The following is a 25,915-nucleotide window of genomic DNA, read 5'->3' as shown; positions in this document are numbered from 1 at the left end:
CTGGACATGTGATTCACAAGTGTTAATGCTTTGTTCTATGTTAACACATACCATCAGGATAGAACAGCCTGCGAAGCGTCAAGCAGATCATGCAAAGACATGAGATTGTATAATAACGTAACCGTGAATGGTGCATTTTCAAAGCCAAATCACATCAATTCCCATTCTATCGCAAACTGTGCAAATTAATTCTGCGCCTGAAATAGCCGAACAACCAATAAAGGCGAATCATAATCCAGTAAAGCCGAAACACGGTCTAGGGTGCCCTAGGGGAACGATGCTGGGCTCGTAATCTCGCGGCGCTAGGTACGATTCCCAGCGCCGGCCATTGTTTAGCCCGACTGCAATGGAAAGGCCAGCTGGCGAATGGCCGGAAGACAGTCAACCCAGGCCCGGAGCGTCTGTGCCGCAGCATTGTGCAGCACGTGTTATTCATCCGCATCCTTGCCCTGGCGGAACTATGGAGGCACAATGATCCGCTGACCTGGACGACATGATTGGGGAGGCGCGTTAGGGGTGCACGCAGGGAGCCACGCTTGGCAGGCACTCTGAACCCAAAGTCACCCGTGCAAACCGTTCGGAGCACTTTGTTTCGACCGGAGTCGATTATTCAAAACAATTCATGTTTTCACATCCTAGAGCATGAATGCTGATCTGAGGATCCCCAAACGGCTTTTCTTACTAAAAAAAGGCCAACCTAGCCTGGGGAAAGTTGCTCCGGGAAAAAGTATGCGATGACACGAGTTAAATTAATATATATTTCAGAGCGCGGTTTTACGAAGTATTGTAAAATGCTTTAAAACAATTCACGCAAATACCATACGGTGCGAACGGATAGTACGTCCTATTGGCGGAAGTACAGTGCCGACCACGTCCACGCGCGCCGAAGTCTGCTGCGTCATCCTCTGACACGGCACCCGGGCTAGCCTGTACTGACCCCGGCCCCGGTCGGCCAGCGGCGAGAACAAGCACGGCCGCCCCAGCCGCCACACACGGCACGGTCCGGCAGCGCCGGGCGGCCAGCCAGGCGACGCGCCTCCCGCCGACACCGCCCCCGAGCGCCGCAAGCCCCGACAGATGGCGCGCGGTAAACCGTGGGCCAAGCTGGCTCCGCGGGCAGGTAAGCCAGCGCGTCACACACAGCACAGCGACGCAGCTCAGACACACACACACACTCCATGAGCGGAGACTTGCTTGACGTCCAAGCACATCGCTCTATTACGGTCGTGAAGACAGGTGCAGTCTCTCGAGCCGAGGCGGCCGCTGCAGGCGGGGCGGCGCGAGGAGGCGCGCTCCGACCGAGCGGCACGCGCTGCTGCGCCTCTGGCGGCGGCCGCGGCATCGCCACCGCGCGCCGGCCGCCCTGGCCCGGCGCCCGGTCCGACAACGCCTCTGACCTCCGGCGCGCGGCGGCGGGACTAGCTCCTGAGCGCCTGCAGCCGCTCCTGCATGGCCTCCAGCTGCTCCTCGCCGTCCGACTCCTGGGCGGCGGCGGCCGGCTCGGCGGCCGGCAGCGAGTCGGCCACGGCGTCCGGCGCGCGGCCGATCTCGCCCTTGGTGATCTCCCACAGCACCTGAGGGATCGGCGCTGGTTAGGCACCCAGCTGGGAAGGGAAGGGGATGGGGCGCGTATTGTCGCTTCGAGACATACCTGTGCTTCATTGTCCACATAAATCGAGTCGATTCTACCAACATAGTGACGAGCTAAACCATGAGCCGAGACAGAGACTTTCCAAAATGACTTGAGCCCAAAATGTTGATTCAGGGAGTCAGGCATGACTAATTCCGGCTCGGGTCCCGAATCACACAAAACAACGTCTGGATCACCACCCCAATATGTGTATTTCGAAACAAAAGGCGCACGTCCAACGCAAAAATACACCCCGCTGCCAATTCAATACTATGTCCAGTCCAAGTAAATTCAGTGCCATTCATAATATCAATATTCACACAGCTGGCCATTCAATACTGTCCCTACCCTGTATGCTGAGCCGTGAAAGTTTAAGATATCCGGCAGTATCTACGCTACACTGCTCCATTTAACGATGCATTTTTCGGCCCGGTTCATGAGTGTCATGGATCAATATTCTCTGAAGCATGTAGCGCCTGTCTATGAATACATACAACTAAGTGAAACTTCGTCTAGTTCTCGTTCTCAATGCCGTGATCATGCATGCAATGACCACCATAAACTTTCGTTCGCATACTTTAGTTAAAAAGACCAACTATGGATATCCAATGAAAATTCAACTAATTACAAGTAATGAAGTGAATTAGTATTATCATCCGCCATTATCACTCATTAAAGCTGTCCTTCATTTAATTTTCAGTAACACTTATGATTCGATGCCCGTCCAAATCGGATAAGCATTAACTACTGACCCAGTTCACAATAACATCATATCTGATTCCGACACACATCAAAAGCTAGCGATTCAGCTTAATTCACGGCACGCTGGAATGACCACTGAGTTGATTTCGAATCTAACCCAATTTCATCCTAAGTCCGTTTCACACAGGAGTCCACAGGCGGGTAGGAACAGAAGACACACGATGTCCACTGCGCCCAGTACCCGCAAAGACAGTACGTGACAAGATAGTTAGAACAGGTGCGCAGGCGACTCCCTCCGCACAACATGGGACCGTGGACACATAAACCCTACTCCACAAGACATTTAGTTTAAAGTCGTGAAACCTTAATTATGTTCGTTCAATTTGTTTAGCTAACTCTATGGTTGGCGGCTGCGGCAACAGACCGCGGCCAGCAGCAGCCAGGCCGGCGCTCGGGCGACCGATGCCTACCTTGTCGACCTCCTCCTGGGCGGCCTCCTCCAGGTCGTCCTGGTCCTCCAGGCCCTCGAACGTGTCCTCCATCATCTCCTCCAGGATACCCGCTTTCATCATCTCCTTGGACATCTCCTGCATGGTTTTGGCCACCTCGGGCATCTTGACGAGCTGCTGCATGGCCTGCATGACCTCAGTGCTCTGCGACATAGCGCCCGCCACGCGGATCTGGGCTGCAAGAGGGCCGACACGCATCAGGCCACGTCCGATACGCGGCCCAGGGCAGCGAGTCCGCGTAAGGTCACGCTCGCCACGCGGCCCAGGGCAGCGGGCCCACATTAGGTAGAGCGCCAGGCACGCGGTCCAGGGCGGCGGGCCCGCATCAGGTCACGTCAGACACGCAGCCCCCAGGGCGGCGGGCCCGCATCAGGTCATATCAGACACGCAGCCCAGGACAGCGGGCCCGCAGTCGCACGACGCAGACGCCTGCTGTGCAGTCACACACCGCGCTAACCACAGCGCATCACAAACATGACGAGCAGCTGCCACATGTGTAACAGATTTTCAACTCGCGGGCTGGAACATCCAAGACAGAAACTGAATGGTTATGCTCCGTGCACCGTATTGTTTTGTGTATTCGTCCGCACCACTGCATGTGTTTTTCGAGAGGGCCACGATGCACATCCGATATGACGACGAGCAGCAGGTCATCTTCACGCCCGCATCACCAAAACAAGAGTCCGATTAGCGGCAACCAAGGCAGCACAGCCGGGGTATGTTACCAAATAAACATGACGAGGCTCGCACAGCGCGGGATGGGCTGGGAACCCAGAAATGGTTATTCAATAGAATGGTACTTTTCCACAGCTGCTCTGAATTGGACAGTGCGGATGACATGAGTAGTAACTGCCAGCGTCGCTGACACCACTCCTTCGCTCACTTTCCTTGAAGTTTAGGATAAAGAAGACCGAGATCAATGAATTTTTCAGTAATGACGGTATCCATAGGCGAGGCACGACTGACGGCAGGCTACTGGGGGAGGGGGGGGGGGGGGACTGCAAAAGACAGGAGGTTGGTAACATCTGCTCGGCTGCCACTACCCTACGTTTGCGAAAGATGTCGCACCCTACCACATGTCTTAACAGTAACCGCACGCTGGTCCACGCCAGTGAAGGCCAATGGGCCAACAACAGGAGGAACACAATATGTTAGACACAAACCCCCACAAGAGTCAGCCAGACCGCCATCAACAACGCCGGTCAACTGAGACTGTGCAAGCAAGCGTATACACACAACGTAAAGGTTGCCCAAACGTGTTGCCATGACCTCGGCAACGCAGACGTGCCGTCAGTGGCTGTTGTGCGCGCGAACGGTACACAGACACTCACCCAGCTGTTGCTTCATTTGAAGTTGAACGGAATTAATCTGTGCCTTCGTCGTGTAAATACGGCCAATGGCCTTTCTGGAGTGTATCACTTCCTTTGCCAGCACTGTGCAGACCGCTTTGTCGCCCTTCTTTGCTGCCTCCTTCAGTGAACGTTTCACCTTTTCTTCTTCTCTTTGGATACCTGCCAAATAAGAAAACATCCATGAGTCACCCCTTGAGGTTGGATAACTAGATGACTACCAGCAAATAAGTGATCACAAATTAGTGCCATCATACAGTTTCAGTGTCGAGTGAACACATGCATCACCATCAATGAGCACATAGCAATAGCTCATTAAAACAGACCCTCCCATCACTTGCTCATCCTCGATGGCAGCACAAAGCAAGTAAATGGCAAGTTGTCACTTGGCCTGAATTTTGCCTACGGCGGGCAGCGTGAGGCATTTCGCAGTGCAGAGCGTTTTGCTCCGGTGAAGGATTCCACGCATCACCACATCCGTTTGTTGCCTGCTGAACTGTTAATTAAGCAGCGTGAAATGGTGAGCTGTTACACAAATAAAAAAAATCCCCCTGAAAACCCCTGCTTTTAAGGGAAACAGAAACTGCATTCATTAGACATTCATTCTCCGCGATTACGGGAAAGGGTTACATTATGGCGTCTCAGCAGAACTAAAGCATGAATCAACGTCCAGAGCCGACATTTTGAAGAAATTGTTTTGATGCAAGAGCTTTACTAAATCCGTACATGAGAAGCACATCAAAAGACAACTTGAAACACGCGACAAAGAGACCGTAGGACGTGGCGAGCTCGTCATCATCATGGCTCATGCCTATTAGTGTCACCCAGTTTCAGTGCCGCTGCGACTGTGATCCATGCTGAAGGATGGGCATGCCAACAAAACACGAGTGCCTGACACGTCCCGCCACACTTATTACGGGCGGGTCTAATGGCTGTTCGCGCGGGCGTTTTTTACGATCGTCTGACCCGTGTGCACGTGTACGTGCACACAGCCCGGGGCGATAAGCCGCGTAAATGCCTGGTGCATACTTCTGTAAGGTGTGTCACACATTTCTTCAGCTAGCACCGCAGCACGCAGGGTATTATCCACCGTCTGGTGGCGTTGGGTGTTCTTTTCAGAGAAGGGGAGCGTCTGCCATTTTGGGTGTGTTTGCATGTCTGGCACGCAACTCCTTTATTGGCGATGCGGTCATTAGAGGCGATTTATCGATTGCAGAGGAATCTAATTGACCAATCAGCTTAACTGTGAGGGCACTCAAGACACCATGTCTTGCATGTCTGAATATCTACGCTGATTAAGGCGGACAACTGGCCGTTGGGTACGGCTTTAATTGGGACGAGTAAGACGCCCTGGATCCCATTTGAGCACACTCGGGCATGTATGACACGTCACATTTTTCGCCACCACGTCAGGTGCTTTTCGCGCTCGTCCGACTTGTGTAAAAGAACTGTCCATGTGAACGGAACATTAACGTCAACGTTTGTCAACGTCATTAACGTCTCTGTGGCTTCGGTGACCTGGCCCGGCTCAGCCGCCGATCACCATATGCCAGCCACGCTGCGGACGGGCTAATGTCTTCGCAACCACTATTCGCGACGTCATGACATTTTCAGCAAGCTAAGGACTAGCAGAATTATTCAAAAAGTTGCGTTGTAATGTGCAAAATGCATTAAAATCATCGCTATCATATCAGCGACATGTTTTGGTAATGTGATATCACCAATGTTTGACTCATCATTTGATTAGCATGGGTAACATATAATTTTCCGTCCTCAAAACACGCTGAGGGCTGCCGACAAAGCACAGGTTCAAATTTTTGCGACTAGGCGGCGCAGCGACGAGGGTAATACTGACGAAGGAAAAAGCAGATCATCGTGCTGGCAAAACTATGGCTCACCCTGTACACGTCATCATGCGCAAGCACGCACAAACCATCCATCTGCCTGTTTTCGGGCGTTTTTATGAACTAATTTCAGATCTTGGAAATTATAGCAAGTCAAGACCAAAATCAAGACACTGTTGGCAAACCAACCGTCCACAAATTAATAATCCATCTCAACACCCTCAGATCCATATATGCGCCGGCGATAGGCCAGAGCGCTGTCGGTGCCACCTTTCCGACACCGACCTCAAATACAGCCCCTGTGGCATAAGCCGAGGCACACGTGGCGTCAAAGTAGCCACAGCCCCGTAGATACATAGTCCATGTGGCCAATATGCACCAAACTTCTAGAGATTTTAGCATCATTGTCCTGCTACGACACCAAAACGTTAAGCACGCTAAATCAACTCACATTGTCAGCGTCAGCCAAAATCACCACGCGTTCGCGGGCCGAATGCCGCCCAACATTCCAGTCATATACAGTGCAGGACGGTACATCTCACATATCAAGTGCGCGGACGCCAAACACCAGTGCACCTCCCGACTGCCAAACTCAAGGAACTACGACAACCCAGGGCTTTGCCATCCTTACCAAGCAGCCTCAGTTGGAGGGCTCCACTAACATATATTGGCACATAATTTGCAATCTATTCGGTAATAATGATCACGCCTGTTATTGTCTCGCTCGTCCCACATGGTAAAAGGTGTTTTGTTGGTTCATATCATACCTTTATGTCTTACAGCAGAGCAGTTACTGTCCTCTGCTGAATACAGAGTAAGAAATATGCATGCAAACATGAAAGGCTTGACTCTTTGCTCTGATTTGGCAGTATGCTGTTGACTGACAGATAGAAACATACATAGCATAAGACTTCATCTGCACAATCATATTTACAACTTTAAGAACAGTGGAAGAAATGCTGGTGCATAGGCTTAGATTGTCATCTGTTTTTCAAAGCATAGCTGAGGTTAACTGTGGGCGAAATGGCTGCACAGGGAGACAACAAGAAAGACAAACAGCCTCACCTCTGATTTGTCTGTCAAGTTGATAGCCTTCCTTCCTGAGTCGTTTTGCCCATTCATTCACCTGCAAAGAATTCACCATAAAATATTAGCATTATGAGAGCAGCTTACAACTGGTTGCACAAAAACATAAGCTGACGGCAACCACCAAGGATGTAGGAATGAGGGAGGTGGGCAGCCATGCGTCTTTTGTAAAGCCTAGAATTTGCCTTTTCTACACTGTACATAAATTCAGCATTGGGGTCATGGCATTGCATCTAAACAAATACATCTAAAAAGACAACCCCCAACTTGTCATGGGATGCAGTGCCCCTTGTAGTCACCCTACCTTATAGCTGAATTCTCTAATGTTTTTCTCTGATTTAGCACATTGAATAATTATAAAAATGTTGTCTTCATGTTAGGAGTCCCCTGAGGGATTTGTGCACTTGCATTTTGATGTAGCTACCAAAAAGAGACGTCAGTGACTTTACAACTCATGTCTGCAAAAAGATTAAGGCCATGATATGCCATGCAGATTGTAAATGGCTTATAATTGGTCAGAGACAACAGCATGGGTGACGGAGACCAGGAACAGCCAAGGACACCAAGAGTCAGCAGTCCCTGTATGGTCTGCAACATACAGTCACATAGTTACTAACTACATGACCACAAGCACCAACACAAAAGCATAACAACCACATACATAACCTAACTATGACCTATAGACAGGCTCGGCAGAGATGGCAGGAGTGGATATGATACAGTCTAAGACATGTAAGACATCTTATTTTTATGTGCCTCAATACCCAAGGGAATGGGGAATTCAAATGCAAACAATTTTACAGAAGCAGAAAAATGTAATCACACAGTGACAATGAATGGCAAATTATGTTTTGTGGCAGCTTAGCCAAGTTTGTTAACAACATAGTCAACCTGGATAGTATGAGCTTCATGACAATTATTATAAGTACATCAATGCTCAGCAAAATCCCAGACATTGAGCAGTCAACACAGTGTGCAGTTTTGTTTCATGTGTTCAATATACACCAAAAGTCCCAATGAAATGGAGATTGTTATGGTTCATGTATAAAAAGTTACTGCATAGGATGCACAACACACAGTTGGCAAGTCACTGTGTTTTGAGAAACCTGCTTGATAAGCAAGCGAATACTGCCCGCAAAGCTTCCAGGGCCCAAATCGACCTGGCAGTCAAACTCTGGGATAGCCTTCAGGAAAGGCTAAAACTGACAATCAGGCTCCAAACCAGGCTGAAAAATACATGTCACCCCAAATATTACAGCAGGTGTTCTCTGTGCCCTCAGATCTCAGCTTCAATGCATGTGATGTTGCTTGAGTAAATTTTTATAATAAAAAATACCTAGAATACTTCCTAGGCACTGTTTTTACAAATTCAGCACAAGCTGACCCAGCCAGATATGAGCAGATGCTTGCTTCAGGGCCCACGCACTGACCCAATATAAGCATCCTGTGCAGTACATAGACTTTTGTAGACTTGGCTCTAGCCAGGTGCCTAGTGCCTTCAGACTGGTCTGAAAAACATCTACTGTCCCATATGACTGCAGGATGCCTATGTCACAACAGAGCATCACACCTTGTGCTTGTATGTGTTGAACACTGGCCACACCAAATTTCACAGACTTCCACAGAACTTTTTGGGTTTAAATCATTTTCAGAGTATTGTGGCCTGCAATTACCTTTAAAATATCACAATTCCTTAAAAATTGGCCACCCATGCAGTGAAATTGGTGTTAACCATGCACCAAACTCTGGGCAATGAGATGTAAGATGCATGTGTGCTGAAGAAGTTCTCAGATTTTGCTATGTTGGGATGCATGACATGTTCTCATGTGCATTTTTTTGCAGTCTGGCCTACAGGACATTATGAAAAATAAAAATCCATCAACTGTGCTCAAACCTACCAAGCAACAGCAGTGCACTGAACCTAACACTTGTGTGTACAGAGCTCACACCAAGCCAAATTAAGCAGAATTGCCCTACTATTTTGTGTATACATATTTCCTCACAGTGAGTTGCCTAAAATTACCATTGCAACATAATAAATCCTTTAGAACACTAGCTCTTGTGACACACAAATGGAAATTGATAGCAACCATGGGCTACACTTGGATGCTCAGACATCTGGCATACATGCCCTGAAAACATTGCTGCGGCAAGTCATGCAAGACATGCAAGACAAATTTCAAGCATACCACGAACAGCGTCCATTCCCATGGTGCCTTTAGTCCAGCGCTACAAAATACACAAACAGAGGTCTTAGAATATAACCAAAATAACAATGTAGCCTAGCTAACGAAGTAGGCACTAACAAATCAAGTTTCGCAAGTGATGCACTCAGCTAATCCTTTACCTGTTCCTTTGGGTCAGGCTCCTTTGATCTCCCAAACAACCCCATGATTGAGTCTCTGAACCCTATTTTGATTCCAATGTTACCGAAGACTCAGCCCGACCGCCGATATCTAATCGTGTATCCCGGGATCAAACAAGGCGGCGCCAACTCCCCGTATCGCACCGTTTGTTGTACCGCACTTCCCGCATCGCCCAAAACTGTGGGCGGCGGATCAGACATACGCCGCATTCAAGGCCAAAGGAAATGAAGGTGTAGTGAAATTAGTCATACCAAGCTCATAAGATATTCCCTTGCCCTTTCTTTTGATGTGGTAGCCTTACATCACAGCCATACTTATGCACGCAGCATCGTGATTTCTTTAATTCGAGCTATTGTTATCTGAGTATTATCTGATTGTCATCCACTGCAATCAGTGACGTATTTTCACGAAATGAGTGGGATATGGGAGCTGAACAGTGAAAAATAACCGACATATAATGCAAACATAACATATAATACAACATATAATACAAACATAACAAATATGCCAACAAACAAGTTTCTCCCCAGATTTGGCCCGTATTTTTTCCAAAGTTGAGCGACTGGAGTTCAAGTTGGAGAAGGGAGCGGGCTGCAGCCACCTCTTCCTCCAAGTAAATAAAATAACCCATCGCTGCGACGAAGGGGCCAAACCGAAGGCCTCTGAGCCGACGGACCCCTTCAATTCAACAAAGCAGCTTAGTCGTAAATTCAGCGACTGACCACCATCGTATCTCAGTGAGCTACAGCGCCTGCCTCAATTCAGCTGTGACATGGTGGTTAGGTTATATAAAGGTTTGAGCTGCTCCGGTGCTCTCTATTCCTCCCTGACTGGAATGCCCTGCCACCGGGGTCAGTGTTCACCCAAGATCAGCAGGATGTCCCAAGATGAGCACTCTGACACGTTAAGCTTCTGCCACCTAAAGCTTTACTGTTTAGCTGGGATTTTACCATCGGATGGCCTGTCAGCTCGGCTTGACACAGCAATGCTCTGCTTAGCGTAGGTTAAGACCTCGAAATCCGTCCAATGCAGTCACATTCAATACGCTCTTTCTTAGAATTTTATCTCAATGGCTTGCACTGTTTTGCAACCCATACTACCTTTTGTGAACCATAGCCTACCCTTTGTACCCTACAACGTCCACCCAATACGTTAATTTCAGTTAAGCGGATGATCTTATCTGCGGTTATTTCTCCGGACAAGACCAATCGGAGGGTTTTTCATGTCGTGCAAGGCTACGAAACATCTGTCCCGACCTCGGTTGACTCTGATCACCAGCCAGAAAGCCACTAGGAAAGCAATTCGTTTTTTTTTCTGGGACTGTTACCCAGCGTACCCGGATCCAAATCAGCTAACCTTTCCCCTACGGCGCGCAGTCGGTCCTTGCGGTATGTAGGGAAGTCCTTTGTCGGGGTACTCCGAGCAAAGAATTGCAGGCCTCGCATACGTTTAGATCTAACATCTTCACTGCTGCATTATGCGCACATTTATCTCAAAACACCTGATAATGGTCGAGCCGAGAGCGAAAAACAAAATTCCTAGTATAATAGCCTGATAACGTTTACCTGCCGTCGGAGCATACAAGCTTTGATCAAACAAGTTAATTTATGTCGAGAACGTCTTTCAACTGTCAGTTGTCGCATGACGATATGGACTTGTAAGCTATCTTGACAGCTACCTTATGCTGAACTTCTGGCCACTACGGGAGTGAATCAGACCGGTTAAAGAGCGGACAGTGTTGAATTTAAAATCAGGCAGGGGGGAGCTTAACACTGACAGCAGTGCGTAGCACTGCCCCGTCACGATAACTTTTGCCGCAGGTGAATTTTCCTTTGCGTTTTCTAACGTCACGCGTGAATGAGAAAGACCCTTCATTTTCGTTTAATACAAACGAATTCAACACACACGGATTGAATATCATTCGCTCGGGTGGGGAGGGGGGCAATTTACTTCTGAGATCTCAAACTCTACGAGAGCTAAAGCCACCAGAGTCACAAAATAGAAACATTGGCATCCCATGCACCCCCAGACCTTCTCATTTAACCACCTTGAACCCAGATACCTGTTTAAAACCAAAGGTCGAACCACCGTTCATTTACAGTCAGTGATCTTCTTGACCTTCAGTTAGTCATGGTTCCCAAAATGCTACGTCGTTGTTTGGATTTTTGCATTTGAATGAGCATCAGTGATTACGCTAGGCGGTATGCTCCTGAAACCAAAATGTTGCCCGTGTCATTGCAGGTCAGTAGCCTACTCTGACCGTAAATAAGTCGATGCAATATGTCTCCTGTTGTCCCTGGTATTAGTAAATTCGAAATGAGCACCAGAAACTACCGCATACAGAAGGCCTTCGAGGAAAAAAAACAGGCTGGCTTAAACCTTGGCCTGACATTTGTACCTGACTCTAGGTCAATGAAGTTTACTTTTATCCTAAATTTAATCCTTGCATCACCAGATTAACTATCTTAGAGATGTATGGCCTCGTCTCACACTCCATTGTCGCGTTCGATTGAGCGCTTCCCTCGAAACTGCCTTCGCTGACAGCCATGGTCTGAATTTGACCCACCATAGGTCAGCAGCCTTACAACGTACATCTATCTTTACATACAAATATCTACTTTAAATTGCCCACAGATTTGCATAGTAAGGCTGGCGCGGCTACGCCGACACCAATCGGATTTTGTTCCAAATCTTCGGGAAGAGTGAATTGACCGCCTCCCCCTCCCTGGACGTGTGCTAATGCCATAAGTTCTGGTGGTCTCTGAACCATGTTCTGCAAACATTATTTTCGGTCAGATAAGTGGGTTTCAATGTTATCCAGGAGCTTAGCGGGGTCTCGAGCGGTTTGCCACCTGTGGTAGTTTCCTAGCTCCACTAACTGATTAGATGTACACTGCCTTGGAATTGAGGGATGTGATGTCGATGAGACTGAGCTCTAAATTCTGATTGATTTTACTGTCATTTTGCTATCAAATTAGTAGCTGCAAAATTGCGCTGTGAGCTATTTCGAGCCCCCTCCTCCAACAACTCTCCCCGCTCTTCCGTAAGTCTCTCTCCAGAGTATGAATTTGGTGCTGTGCATGGAGTGAAAGGTCTAGATAAGTAATATTTGATTATCTAATCAATGGTCACTTAACCTGTTGATGTGAAGTAAAAGAGCGTTATGCAGTGTTTTATGACTACGGGCTCAACCATGCTATATTAGATGGCCCGAGCCGTCGTCTCCCTCGCGGGACTGTGGGTGCGGTATGTGAAAAAAAATGTCCTAAGCCTCAGCCATATACCAGTGGCCTCTAATTTAGATCTGTACAGAGTCAGTTCGAGCTTTTGGAAATTCACTGTCAAATCTTAGAAGGCTAATTTTGGCATTTCGAGTCCACCCTCCCGCCTCCACCACATTTGAGCATAGTTTATGCGCCCCTGTTTACATGCCGGTTTTCTGGGGATGAAATAAATGATACTTCCAGACACAACATGGGCCATTTCTGAGTTTAACTAGACATCGGGCAATCCCAGGCCTCAGAGGTGAGAGGGGCCTTTCGACGCGTGAGATGTTTACTTTCTCAGCCTAGAATGGATAGTCCACTGATGAATAAGGGCTTTTTGGGTCTATTAAGGGCCACCCTAGACCCAACAGAGACCTTTCTGAACCTACAACGGACCCCTTCCTAACTGAAAGGGTTGAGCAGAAGGGGGGGGGGGGCAAAGGGTTGAGCTGAGGCTATAACAACGGCCCCGGCCTGCAAGTATCCATCACAAGGCCTTGTGTGCCGATCAGGGCATTTGGGATATGAAGGCCGGCAGTCGATCCGTAACCACGAATTTTGAGCAGTCTTCCCGTCTTCCTGGTGTTTGAGCCTGTGCGCCCGCAGTCTCAGGACCAAGAGAATCGATGGTCAGATTTGCAGTCTTTGTAAAACCGAATGCCGTTGGCCGCTGCGGTTAACACCAGGTGGTGGCCGCCTGGCGCGCGGGAACGGCCGTCCTGAGGTCATGCTTCCGAAGGCTATTTCACAATCAAGCCGTACTGTTCATAGAATAGAGACTAGGGTGTGTACGTCACTTGTCAGTTACATCTATATGCAACATAAATATAGTATTTTTGCTCTTCCAGTTCCACCACCAGATTGCAGCGAGAATTAACGGCGCCGTCAATGCTAATCCCGTCCTGTTATCAATCTAAAAATGCCGCAAGCATCAAGGCCGGCCGAGGTACTTTCTAAACGTACGAATCGATATTCCAAAGCGTTCAAAGGTACTTCTCTTAGATCTGTAACCATTCTTGTACGGCCGTTAGCCGCCGCCGTCAGCAGACACAGCGCCGACACCTCGCGGCCTTCGGAGACTGCAACGCGGGGCATCGTTGCTTTTGCTCCTGAGATTTGCGAGCGGGCTGCTCCCAAACTATGTCGCCGTTATTTGGGCTTCTCGCTGTTGTGGGTTTTCCAAATTGTGTCCAAAAGTACAAATAGTGTAAAATGAGCGGTCACAACACGCAAAGAGTGTGAAGCATCTTCCGCCCAATACTCAGCCATGTGTGAGTTATGCCCTGTTCACGCAAACTCAGTACGTAAAGGTGCTTTCAGCCAGGGTCGTGCGGCATCAAAAGATGCCCTAAAGATGAACAGATTATCTTGAAGTTAATGTCGTTGAGAAAGATAAGACCTGATTTCACGTTAATAGTCAATGTCATGCCAAATCCTCGCCTATAAGTGAATGCAAAGGTAAACTTCGCTGCATATGGCGAAACGGTGTTGCCTATTTAACACTTACTGATTTCAGTTCATTGACTCCAAACTGCAAATGGAATCGCACCTCCAGTAGCTTCTGGCGTCTATTCCAGTTAACACACATTCGGGCTGGGGTCAAGTTAAGCCCGCATTTTCTTCCGGAATGATTTCCGAACAGCACGGCATAGCCATGCCAAACTTTGTGTGGATATAGAAAAGGGAATAGTAGATCGTTTCATGTAAGAAATGTAGATGTGTCTTGTAAATTCACTGACCTACGGCAGGTAAACGTCGAGCCATGGTTTCAGTGAAAACAATCTAGAGAAGTCGTTCAATCTGATGCGACAACGGAGTGCTAGACGAGGCCATACACCTCTGAGGATAGTTTTGGGCAACGCGGCAATTGTCTAAACAAATTGCATTGACCTAGGGCCAAGTATGAAGGCTAGACAAGGTCAAAAGCCAACCTGTTTTATTATTCTAGACTTTGCTGTGTAGGGCAGTTTCTGGCGCTCGTTTTCAATTTGTTGATACCAGGAACCACATCATACGTATTTCATGGTCTTCTCAAAGGTAAGAATAGGTTGCTGACCTATAATGACGCAGGTCAATATCTTGTTTATTTAGGAATATACTGCCTAGCGTAGCCCTTGACGGTGATTCAAATGCGAAAATCAAAGCAATCTTGCATGATTTTGGTCACCATGAGCTTCAAAAGGACGAACGAGGTTACTGACCTTAGATAAACACCAGTGACCTTTTACTTAGAACAGGTATCTAGGCTCACGGCGATTGCAGGAGAGGTATGGGGTACTTTGGACGCCAGTTTGGAGTTTGAGCTTGTTTGACTGCATTTGGACCCAAACTTATTTGGCCCGAAATACCTAATTTGACCCAAAGGACCCAATTTTACCCTGTTTGACCTCGGAACCCCAAATTCTGACACAGATGAGTTCACGTGAAGGCCAACACACCCTATGATAGAGGTGTATTTGGCTCTCTTAGTTTCTGAGATCTCGGGGGGGGGGGGAATTGACCCCTCTCGAGCGAAGCGTATTCAACCGGCCACCCGGTCGCACGTTAAAGAAGGCAAAATTAAAAATAAGAAAATCGTACCCCTCGAAATCAAATGGCTCCTATCCATTAAGTAAGGTGAATACTTAGAGGGACTGGTGCTCACGCTATCAGGGTCCTTTTTCAGCTTTACAACCCTCTTGCGCACACTCTGGTTGCGCCAGAGTGAGCCCAAATGCTCACAAGCTTTGCAAGCCTTCAGTTTTCCTCTCGCCACGGTAAACGGGGTGGCGCGGTATTGCGAAATCTTACATGGACGATTTAAGTACTTCATTTATTGATCGTGTCATATTTTTTCCAGACCATAAGGGCGTATGATCGCTGCGTGGATGTTGTGCTGGATGGTGACGGGTAGAGCAGGCACACTTGGTGCACCTTTGGTATCCAAGGCATTTGGATGCACGACACCTTGGGCCCTCTCTGGGCCCGATTAGGAAGTCATCAGTTCCGTCTGTACTAAAACGTACCTTAGCCGATAGTTTGTGTTCACCAAATTTGTGGGTGAGGAAGCCATGCTGTTGGCCCCAAAGACATCAAAAACACATCGCGGGCACTAGGGCAGAAACCGTCACGGGGAAGGACGCGGTCGACTGTGTTGCAGCCAAAGGCCGTCTGGCGGCGCCACCTGTCCTGCGGCGGCACGGACAGTGGGCCGCCAGTCTTACCCCGATCCGGCGGAGCGCTTGTACCGTGCCGACATGGTGACCACGCGACAGACACGAGGACCAGCGTATCTCGCAGGTACGGTCCTCTAGAAGGAGCCAGCAGGACAGATGGAGGGTGGGCTATTGACACTCGCCCGTTACGCTTTAAAGCGTGCTGCACTGCCGATAAATGCGACTGCCTCGTACGGCCCTGACTGGAAGGAGACTCCTGAGCTAGCGGCACTTGCGTGTTCCCCTTATACCGTCCATTAACAGCCAGCGTGCTGATCTGCTGGAGAGTCAGACTCCCACTTGCAGTGCGATTGGTAGAGCATGAGTTAGCCGAAGTGTAACGCCCTCTGTGCTATTATGACCATATCATATGCATTGTGGCATATAATTAAATCGCCGTTCTGGATGTGACTAATAATTGTTATTTAAATTACCTGATCAGTGTGTACGATGAATCCGGTATGGGTATCATAGCAGAACAGTCTGAGTTTCCGTTGATTGCGAGTTACTAACAGTAGGGTACCGGTATTATGACAGCGATGGGATGGTACTGTTATTATGGCATTGATGGCATAGTACTGCTATGCTCGGACTATGACGCGCTGTTATGGGAGCGTTGTGTGTTGCTGCCATACTTTCCTGGCGTGGTATTGCGGGTTGTGCTGTGCGTGCGGGTTTGTGATATGTTCAAGGCACAGATGCATAATTCTCTTCGCAATGAATTTTGTTTTTTGCGAAATAGTTCAGACTGACAACAGTTAACACAAACAACGGCGTCAGCGGCTGTCTCATGCCGAAACGAGGAACCAGGTACATCAGGGCCCACGTTGTCTGGCATCCCGGAGTCGCAGTCTGGCATGCGCGAGAGACCCGCAGTGTTGCTTGTGATCCCAGAGTCATTTGGGCATTATCTGTTGAACTTTAATCATAGAATTCAAAACAGTCTTATTGTGCCATGTCATATTGGAACGACGGCATTTGTATCCAACAGATAAGCAATGTAATTTACTTATATCACAAGCAGTAGTGGCCAGGGGGCTCATGTTACGTACTTTATAGGGACCTGAGCCCCCCCCCCCCTAATGTTGACCTACGCCTCCCCAATGTCTCTCTGAGCCCTCAATGCATCTGCGCAAAAGGGATTAATGGGCCAGATAAATGGGAAAATATATGAGCTCGGCTATTTGACTCAACTTTCTAATTCCTTTCTTCTGTGAATTACACCCAATTCTAAGTTTTCAGCAGGTTTCCATCGTTCGGAAATGTGAGGTAATTACCTCACAGCACCAAATAAATTAAATTTTTATGCTTATAAGGTTTTGATACGAGGGACGTAAAATGATGTGGTAAAAACTCGAGGAAAGAATGGGACTGTTTTTTGGGGTTTAAAAAGGTAGGCTAAGTCAATTTTACCGGACCTCCCCCCCCCCTCCCCCCCAACTAATTGTAAAAGAGGTCCCGCTGGCGGCGCTTCCATTAAAGGCATTGCTCCACCTCTGGGGTCTTTTTTTCAAAAATATCCCACGCTGAAACCTCAGGACCACTTACGTCTGGTGATAGACCTATAAAGTACCAGTGCACCACCACCAAGTTATGATTAATTAGTTGATTTCCATTATTTCAGAACCTAAATTACGCTGTCAACGTTTGTCACGGCACTTCACTTTTCGTCCTATGTAGCCAGGGGCGCTAGTCTTAGCGGCAAATTACGAGGGCAGAATCCGCTGAGGGCCGTCGTCAGCTGTTATGGAATGCATCTGACCACTCAAAACCGCTTTTGAGCGGTTTTAACCCGCGCGTTGCAGGCCTGTGGGCTTAAAAAACGACACCTCTAGTGGAATGGATGATGTCGGCACAAATGAACGTGTATGGTTAGCTCAGCAGGCGGCGAAGGCCACTTACCGAGAAGTGCATTGAAAAAGTCACCCGGCAGAGCATAAGTTACAAGCAACTACCATAAATCATATGTTGTCCTTGACACCGCTTCATCGGAATCGATTCAAACTAACGGCGTGATGGGCTGATCCTCAATCTGGCTACGGAAAGCCCAGCACGACTTTGGGCCCACTTTGATCTCGACCAAGCGGATGTGGCTTAATTAGGGAATCGATTCCGATTGAGTTGATTCCGTTGACATCAGTTAAGCCAAAACATATTGATTTCTGCAGTGGTGGATTTCTGCCTTCCAGTTGGTTGCTAAGCGGGAGCCGTATGCTCATTATGAGGAATATCAGCTGTCCATCATTGTAAGACCAGGTGTAAATTGTGACAAGAAGCCTTCCAATCTGTGTTATTTACTTAACAGCCTGACACCATTTCTTGTCTATGAAAAAAACCGACTTTCTTTTTCAGTCTGCCTGGCGGCCAAGGCACGATAAGCTGTGTTGCCATCCACGCTTAACTGAAAATGCGATTTCTTAGTTTACCCGGCAGTACCGTCTACAGCCGTTTTCCGGTGAATTAACTGGTCGGTGTGCACACGGCTGGTGATTCCTTGGTTGGGATTGTTCCGCGCTCTGCGTATCGGCCGGGGACATCGGCCTCGCCGCTCAGTATTGTTCCAGCCAGTAACGGGCGGAGTGGCGGCACCATTGTGTTTCGTCAGCCGGCTGGCAATGCTGTCTTCGGGCTTTGGAACTGACCTTAGTCCTTCAGTCAAGCCCTTCATCTTCATCTGCCCGTGCTAAAAACAGCGCTTCTGATATTTTTGACCAGCAGACGTTTAGCATGGTATCGTTTATAATCGGATTGTGGAGAGTCGATAAACTGACTGCTCACCTACTCGGGATTAGAGTCCGTGCCCTGAAAGGCGCAGGCAGATCAAAAATAGCCGGACTTATGATGGCTTACCGTCGCACATCATGCGTCATCTGCGTGTTTTGCACCCAGACGATGTAATTTCATATGCCCACGGAAACTGCTTACCAAGGGGATGACAGTCATGACGCTCTGCCACTATGCCACATAGGGTATGGGGCGATAGGCAACTCTTCGCGCAAGAGCAGGCGTAGCTGGAAAATATGATCAGCCGCATTCTTCCGGCTATTTTAGTCCTCGCCAGGCAGAAGCCCTTCTAATTTGCGCGTCGTGCATGGAAGAACATGCTGTCTGGTAGCCACGCAGTCTTGCAAATTTGTTACTAACTGAACTGGATCCACGAATCAAGAAGCCGCCAAATGTCTTCCTACTTATAGAAGGCAATGATGGCACCTGAGAATGCTGTTTTGGAACACTGAGCTGCGTGTTTTCCCAGAGACAAGCCCAACGAACTTTTGACTCTGCAGCGGTGTGTGCAGCTGGTACGGTTTTCTCTGTCCCCAGATGACATGACCTGCAGTTGGGTTGCGAGGCGTCACGACTGACGAGATGAAGGCGCCCCCTGCCCGGCCGCTGGCACCGCTGCTGTTCGTCTTGGTCACCGTCGTCGCAGGTCAGTCGGGTCAGCCGGCGGCCTGTCCCAGGCGCCCCAGAGCGCGTGTCCGCTCACAGACTCCCGGTGAGACGCGTGCCCGGACACAGACGGACCGTCCAGGAACGGCACGGCGCGTACCCCGGGCACGGACAGACCATCCAGGAGCGGTACGGCGCGTGCCCGGACACGGACAGACCGTCCAGGAGCGGTACGGCGTGTACCCCGGGCACAGACAGACCGTCCAGGAGTGGTACGGCGCGCACCCCGGACACAGACAGACCGTCCAGGTAGGGTGCGTACCCCGGGCACAGGCAGACCGTCCCAGAGAGGTTTGTTTTTTGCGTGAGTTGACTGTAGGTGACGAATGGAGTTCAGTAGATAGCAGCCCCAATGCGTCCCATTTGCTAGGCCATCTCTGTAGGTCAAATCCTTCGCCTCTGTTTGGCCAGGACAGGTCCCGCCGGCTGCCACCGCGGGACGTGTCCTGATCTGCGTCACACCAGACCGGCGTATGTGCCGGCCACCGCTCTGAGAGTCTGGGTTTAGCTGGTTTAATGGACGGACAGAAGAGCTGGCAGGTGGTGATGGACCGCAGAATGGGACCCAGCAGCGCGCAAGTGCGAGCTGCATGGCGTTACCCGCTCGTCTGCCGCTTCGTGTCGGCCCTGCTTACCACGGCCCCCCCCCCCCCCTCCCCGCTCCACCTCCGCATTATTGACCTTATTCTGCATGTCATGTGGATGCACATTGCGCGGTTACCATGGATGCGCCATACGAAGACTGGGTATTCAACAGAGTAAACAATAGACCAGGTACAGTTTTTTACGCAGCCAGGTAAACTGTTGTCGGGGTTTCTTGCATCCCCGCTCTAAGATGCGGAGTGAAGGACACCGTGCCCGGAACAAAAGCGATGCGGTCACCATTGCGGTCCAGTTGACGGGGCTTTTCTTCCCTCTCCTGCGCACGTGGAGGCTGCAATGCCCGTGCACCGCGTCGGACAGCGGCAGGTCGACAGGAAACTCGGTCTCCCAGCCGAGCCTTGGGTGGACGATGGACAGGGTAGCACTTATCGAGAATAGCTCTTCGGCGACGGGAAAATGACCACGGCGGTTCCGCCGCGCTGTGCACGAGCGAGATAGTGTTAGCAGATCTCATTGCCGCCATTGCCACTGAGGCTTTACGACGCACTCAGCTGCTGAGACTTTATGGCGTCGCTTGCCTCTCACCCTGGTGGGAAGGGCGGGGATCGCGGGGAATCGAACTCCGTAACTCAGCGTTCCCACACGCGCAGTGGTTGACGCAGGCGCGTTAACCCCTTTACTGCCGACACCCCTCCAGCAGACCTCTGACGGTGTCAAGTTGACCAGCAGCGTAGGTGCGGGTAACGAATAACTGCAAGTGGTGAACTGCAGCTGTTCATTATTTAAACTACCATTGACAGCAGTTGAACACGGTGACTGTGACGTCACTACCTGTGACGTCATAGGCTGAAACTTGGGACGACACTTGACAATTGGGAACAAGGTACAGGCGTTGGCTTAGGACGAATGTAAGCCGCTGTTCGCGCTTTTGTTAAGCCACCCATGTGTATAGCTGTGCGAGCCCCGGCTGGGCGCAGCCAGAGTTGGCTGCTGCTGTGGATGACTGTGCGAATCCCGGCTGGGCACGGCCAGAGCCGACTACTGCCGTGGATGACTGTGTGGGCCCTTGTTGGGCACGGCCAGAGTCGGCTGCTGCTGTGAGTGGCTGTGCGAGCCTTTACTAGAAGCGACCGGAGTCGGCGGCTGCTGTGGTGGCTGTGCGAACTCTGGCTGGGCGCGGCCAGAGTCGGCTGCTGCTGTGGGGTGGCTGTGTGGGCCCGCTACTAGCCACGGCCAGAGTCGGCTGCTGCTGTGGGTGGCTGTGTGGGCCGCTACTAGCCACGGCCAGAGTCGGCTGCTGCTTGTGGGTGGCTGTGTGGGCCGCTACTAGCCATGGCCAGAGTCGGCTGCTGCCGTGGATGAATGTGTGGGCCCGTGCTGGGCACGGCCAGAGTCGGCTGCTGCCGTGGATGGCTGTGTGGGCCCTTGTCGGGCACGGCCAGAGTCGGCTGCTGTTGTGAATGGCTGTGTGGGGCCGTTGTTGGGCACGCCACGGTCGGGCTGCCTGCCGTGGATGGCTGTGCGGGCCGCGGCTGAGTCCTGACTGGCGCGGCCAGAGTCGGCTGCTGCCGCGATGGTTGTGTGGGCCCTGACTGGGCAGGGCCAGAGTCAGCTGCTGCCGTGGATGGCTGTGCGAGCCGCGGCTGGAGTCATGACTGGGCGCGACCAGAGTCGGCTGCTGCCGTGGATGGCTGTGCGAGCTGCGGTTGGAGTCCTGACTGGGCGCGGCCAGAGTTGGCTGCTGCTTTCAGCAGAGACCGGTAACAATACAGCGCTGCATAGCAGGCGGTAACTCTGCCCGCGCGTGCAGAGATTAGAGCGGTGCGCGACGGCTGGCCGGGGCGGTGTCCGGCCGGTGCGGACAGCCGCGGCGGCCAGAACGACCGCCGCAGAGGGACGGGCTACGTCCGGCAGGCTGGGGCAATGTCCGGCCGGTGCGGACAACCACGGCAGTACGGACAGGCTTGGACGCCACCGGCCGTGATCTGGCCGGCAGTCGGCCGGACAGGCGGCGTGACGCAGCCGACGCTGGCGTGAGGCCGCCGTCACCGACGACCGACAGCGGCCCTGCCAGGCTGTCGGCCTCGCTCGCTGCCGCCGGTGTCCGGTCACGCCACGCCCTAGAGCCGGGCGACCGCCGCCAGCACCGGGACGCGGGCGAGCGGGAGCCGCCGCCAACACTTGAACATGAACAGGCAGGAGTCGCCGCCAGCGCCTGGACACGGGCAAGCAGGAGCCGCCGCCGCCAGCACCCGGATACGGGCGAGCAGGAGCCACCGCCGCCAGCACCCGGACACGTCACTGACGAGCAGAAGCTGCCGACAGGACCCGGACACGGACGATCTGGAAATGCCGCCGTCACCGCCAACAGCCGGTCACAGGGCAGACAGCCGCGCCGTGGCTGCACTTGGTTGAGGAACCAGAAGGTGGTGTGAACAATTGGGCTGTCACTTCCTGAAATGTTAGAAGGTGTTTTCCCTATAAGTCCTCTTGAAAAGGTTTTGAAAGTATTGATATGCCCATAACCCAAGCTTGGAACAATATGTCTTCCCGCAAGAAAAAGGTATCTAAATAACCGCTCAGGCCCGTCATTTTCATTTCTTATGACAGACACAGACAAGTGCGTAGGGCCTCAGCACGCGACGAAAATAATAAAACAGGAGTAGCTAGAAAGCTTTAAAAGGGTGCCGCCAGCCTGCATTCACAGAAAGCCGGAGTATAGCTTGCATTCACCAAAAGCAAAAACACCAGTTAATCTACACTAGAAACATATTTTTGGATTATGTAATCCGAACTCTTTTCTTTTGTTAAAGCCGCCTGTCGATGGATGGACCATAATTGTCTTCTGAAGCATTACGTGGGCATCAGCCTACCTGTCTAGGCAAACAAATTAATGACTTTTGCTGTAGAAAATGACAATGGGCTAAGCACACAGCCTGCATCATCTGTTCCCTTTCTAGCTCATAAATGTGTCAGCATCGCCAACATGCTCCCACACTGAAAAGCCATGTCCGCAAACATGTACTCTCACCCTGTTCTTTGCGTGAGTCGCCACGAAGGCAAACAACCTGTGGGGAGCTGGAAATCATGTTCATTTTGCGAGCGTTTTAAGACCGATGCTGATAGGCAAACATGACCGGGGCGACAACAGCTGTCGGCAAACCAAGAAACAAAATTTTTGGCAAGATGTAGAGAGACACGAGTTAAATACGACGGAGAAGTACCTAAGATAACGACGTCTGAAATTAAAATGTGAAGGAGACGAGAATGTCATGCAGGGGTCGGTAGCAGGCGTAGAATATGGGAAGGGTGTTTTCTTATAAAACACCATAAATTGATCACAGACTTCCAAAGTCATCTCATGGTACGTACAAGGAAGCAAGCATAATGATAGTAAAAAGATAGCACGGATGTTCAGCGTTAGTTATGGTCACGAGTGGCTTTGTCTGCCTGCGCATAGCCTGCAACGTCGGGTTTGGTAACATAGCCAAAGTTTGTAATTTGTCAGTACCTCCTGGTGTACTTAAGGTTGATTATTGTCTGCACAAGAATGCCAAAATCGCAGTATGTTCCATTTTTTTAAAAAATGCATGCTTACATCACACAGTCTATTAAAAGGCGCCCGGGTGGTCGGTTGGATACCTTTTGTTCGGGTGAGGGGGCCAACTTGACCCCCCTCCCCTAAACGCCTCAGGAACTAAGAGAGCTGGAGACACCAAATTCACAGGGTGTGTTGGTCTGTACGTGAACTCACTTAGATCAAACTTTGAGGTTCCTATGTTATGATCTTCGGGTCAAATAAAGTCAAAAAAGGTCAAACTCCAGGTTGATCTCCAAAGCGTCCTAGAACCTAGATATCTGTTGTAAGCAAAAGGTCACGTGCTCAAAAAGGTCAGTGACATTGCCTGACCTTTTGAAGGTCATGGTGACCAAAGTCATACTAGACCGATTTGAGTTTTGCATTTGAATAAGCGATAATGATTGCGTTAGGCAGTATGCTCCTAAAGACAAAATGTTGACCTGGGTCACTTTAGGTCAGTGACCTATTCTGACCTTAAAAAGTCTGTGGGAGATGTGAGATGTCGTTCCTGGTGTCAAACAATTTTAACTGAGCACCAGAAACTACCTCAAACAGCACGCCCCAGAGTAATAAGGCAGGTTGGTTTTGACCTTGGTCTCACCCTCATACCTGACCCTGGTCAATAGGATCTGTTCATTCAATTACTGTATGGCTTGAGGAGGTGTCTCAGAGATGTATGCCTTCGTCTAATACTCCGTTATTGCATCAGATTTAACGATTCCCCGGAAATTGATTCCGCTAAGTCTGTGTCCTGACTTTGATCTACCGTAGGTCAGCAACCCTGCAAGGTACATCTAAATTCTTGATATCAAGCGATCTGTTATTTAATTGTCAACAGCTATGCAAAATTTGGGGCGGCTATGCAGCGCCCTTCGGACACAATTCCGGAAAAACTTTGAGAGCGGTCAAATTGACCCTCGCCCGAGCGCGTGCTAATATTTTGGAACACCTGTCTCTACGATGTTCAGCTTAAGAAAGACACCGTCTAACATTTTTTGGGGTCGTAAAATGATGATTTTGTGAGTTTTGTGATTAGATGAAATTCTGCTAAAATCGGGCGTAACTTGCAACACCCACTAAAATCCAAATGTTTTGATCGCCCGTAGGGTCAAAGTGATGAGTATGATGAACAAGTTAAGAATTAATTATTGTATTCCTCTTATCATCCTATCAATGTTCCAGTTAAACTCAATTCATCTGCACAATAACTTGCTCCGCAAAATACGGCGTGCAGCCAAATGAACAGACTGGCCGATACTTTTCGATGCGTTTCATTTTCGAAGATATCATGCATTTTTCGTATTTCACGGTTCTTGATGTAAAACAAAGCGCGATGGAACATGTTCACGTGCCTCACATCCGCAAATACCCGTCGACACTTGGATATCCTGAAGGACATTTTCATTTATATCGTGCCAACCCATGCAAGCGGGAAGTAAAGCATGGGATGAACACAAGCCAGTTAGGACGGAGCAGCCAGACCAAAGTCAGAACAAATGGACATGACCGTGGAAGGGGCCAAATATCCTGAATATCCGAGCAACAGTGCGTGAGTTGTGTGTATATGACTAACGATGGTGGTATGGGTGTGAGTTGTATGTGATATGGCTGCTGATCATGACGCTGGTGATAATCGTGTGCCATATAGCTGCTCTGGTCCAGACATCAGCATAGCATGCTGAGTACCATGCCATGCTGCCACAACGGCCAAAACTTTTTGAAGCAGGCCAGTCCGGCCTGTGCGGTCCGCCTCACACCTCACAAAAATGCTGAGCAAGTTTCCCGGGCTCGTTTAATCATGCACGTCCACTTTGGCAAAGTGATGCGAGTTTTGCGGAGCGCCATTATTACGTTGCGGAACCGCCTGTAACAGCGGAACAAAACTGTAACAAGATTTGAGCTGCACCGCTCGTCTGGCGGGAGTCGTGGCCGGCCTGTTGGCGAGTGGGTGAAGGGAGAAGTAACGGCAAACTGCGCCTTAATCAGTGGGAACCGGAAGGCTGTATTTGAGGTTGATATCAGGGCGCGGTGCAATCGGCCGGGGCAGGTACACAAGCCCGCCGCCTTTGGCGACGTCGGCCATGGGCTAACCCCGGCTTCTAAAAGGAAAACAAAGACCGGCATAGCTGGTCGAACGAACTTTTTTACACGCCGTCAAAGGGCACACTTGAGGGGAAGTGGATTGCGCCGCCGCTGCATCGGTCGCACAACCTCCTCCACACACGCTCGGAGCACCCGGACGTGCATCTAAATGTGAGATCTAACAGCCGCTAACGCTGACGGGCATGCGGTGCGGCCGGGGCGGGGCGAGGCGGTGCGGGCGGCGCGGCGGCCGC

General features: G+C 50.1%; 1 protein-coding gene across 1 annotated transcript; it reads right to left on the bottom strand.

Annotated features, from left to right (window-relative positions):
• Positions 1-1,418: 1,418 nt before the first annotated feature.
• LOC119112932 (charged multivesicular body protein 3) lies at positions 1,419-9,663 on the bottom strand. The gene is made up of 5 exons (XM_037237234.1): positions 9,468-9,663; positions 7,100-7,160; positions 4,173-4,352; positions 2,803-3,017; positions 1,419-1,574 (listed from the first exon to the last, which is right to left on the bottom strand). Exons 1-5 carry the CDS (start codon positions 9,510-9,512, stop codon positions 1,419-1,421), a joined length of 657 nt encoding a protein of 218 aa, XP_037093129.1. The 5' UTR covers positions 9,513-9,663.
• Positions 9,664-25,915: the final 16,252 nt, after the last annotated feature.

Source organism: Pollicipes pollicipes, unplaced genomic scaffold (assembly GCF_011947565.3).
Source record: "Pollicipes pollicipes isolate AB1234 unplaced genomic scaffold, Ppol_2.1 Scaffold_7261;HRSCAF=8764_pilon_pilon_pilon, whole genome shotgun sequence".
Lineage (NCBI taxonomy): Eukaryota > Metazoa > Arthropoda > Thecostraca > Pollicipedomorpha > Pollicipedidae > Pollicipes > Pollicipes pollicipes.
This window is presented reverse-complemented; position numbering and strand designations above follow the sequence as displayed.

Coding starts and splice junctions, on each gene's coding strand:
- LOC119112932 (XM_037237234.1), bottom strand. CDS start 9,512: ATGGGGTTGTTTGGGAGATCAAAGGAGCCTGACCCAAAGGAACAG. Junction 7,161..9,467: donor AGCCTGACCCAAAGGAACAG/GTAAAGGATTAG, acceptor AATTCTTTGCAG/GTGAATGAATGGGCAAAACG. Junction 1,575..2,802: donor CCCAGGAGGAGGTCGACAAG/GTAGGCATCGGT, acceptor CCGATCCCTCAG/GTGCTGTGGGAGATCACCAA.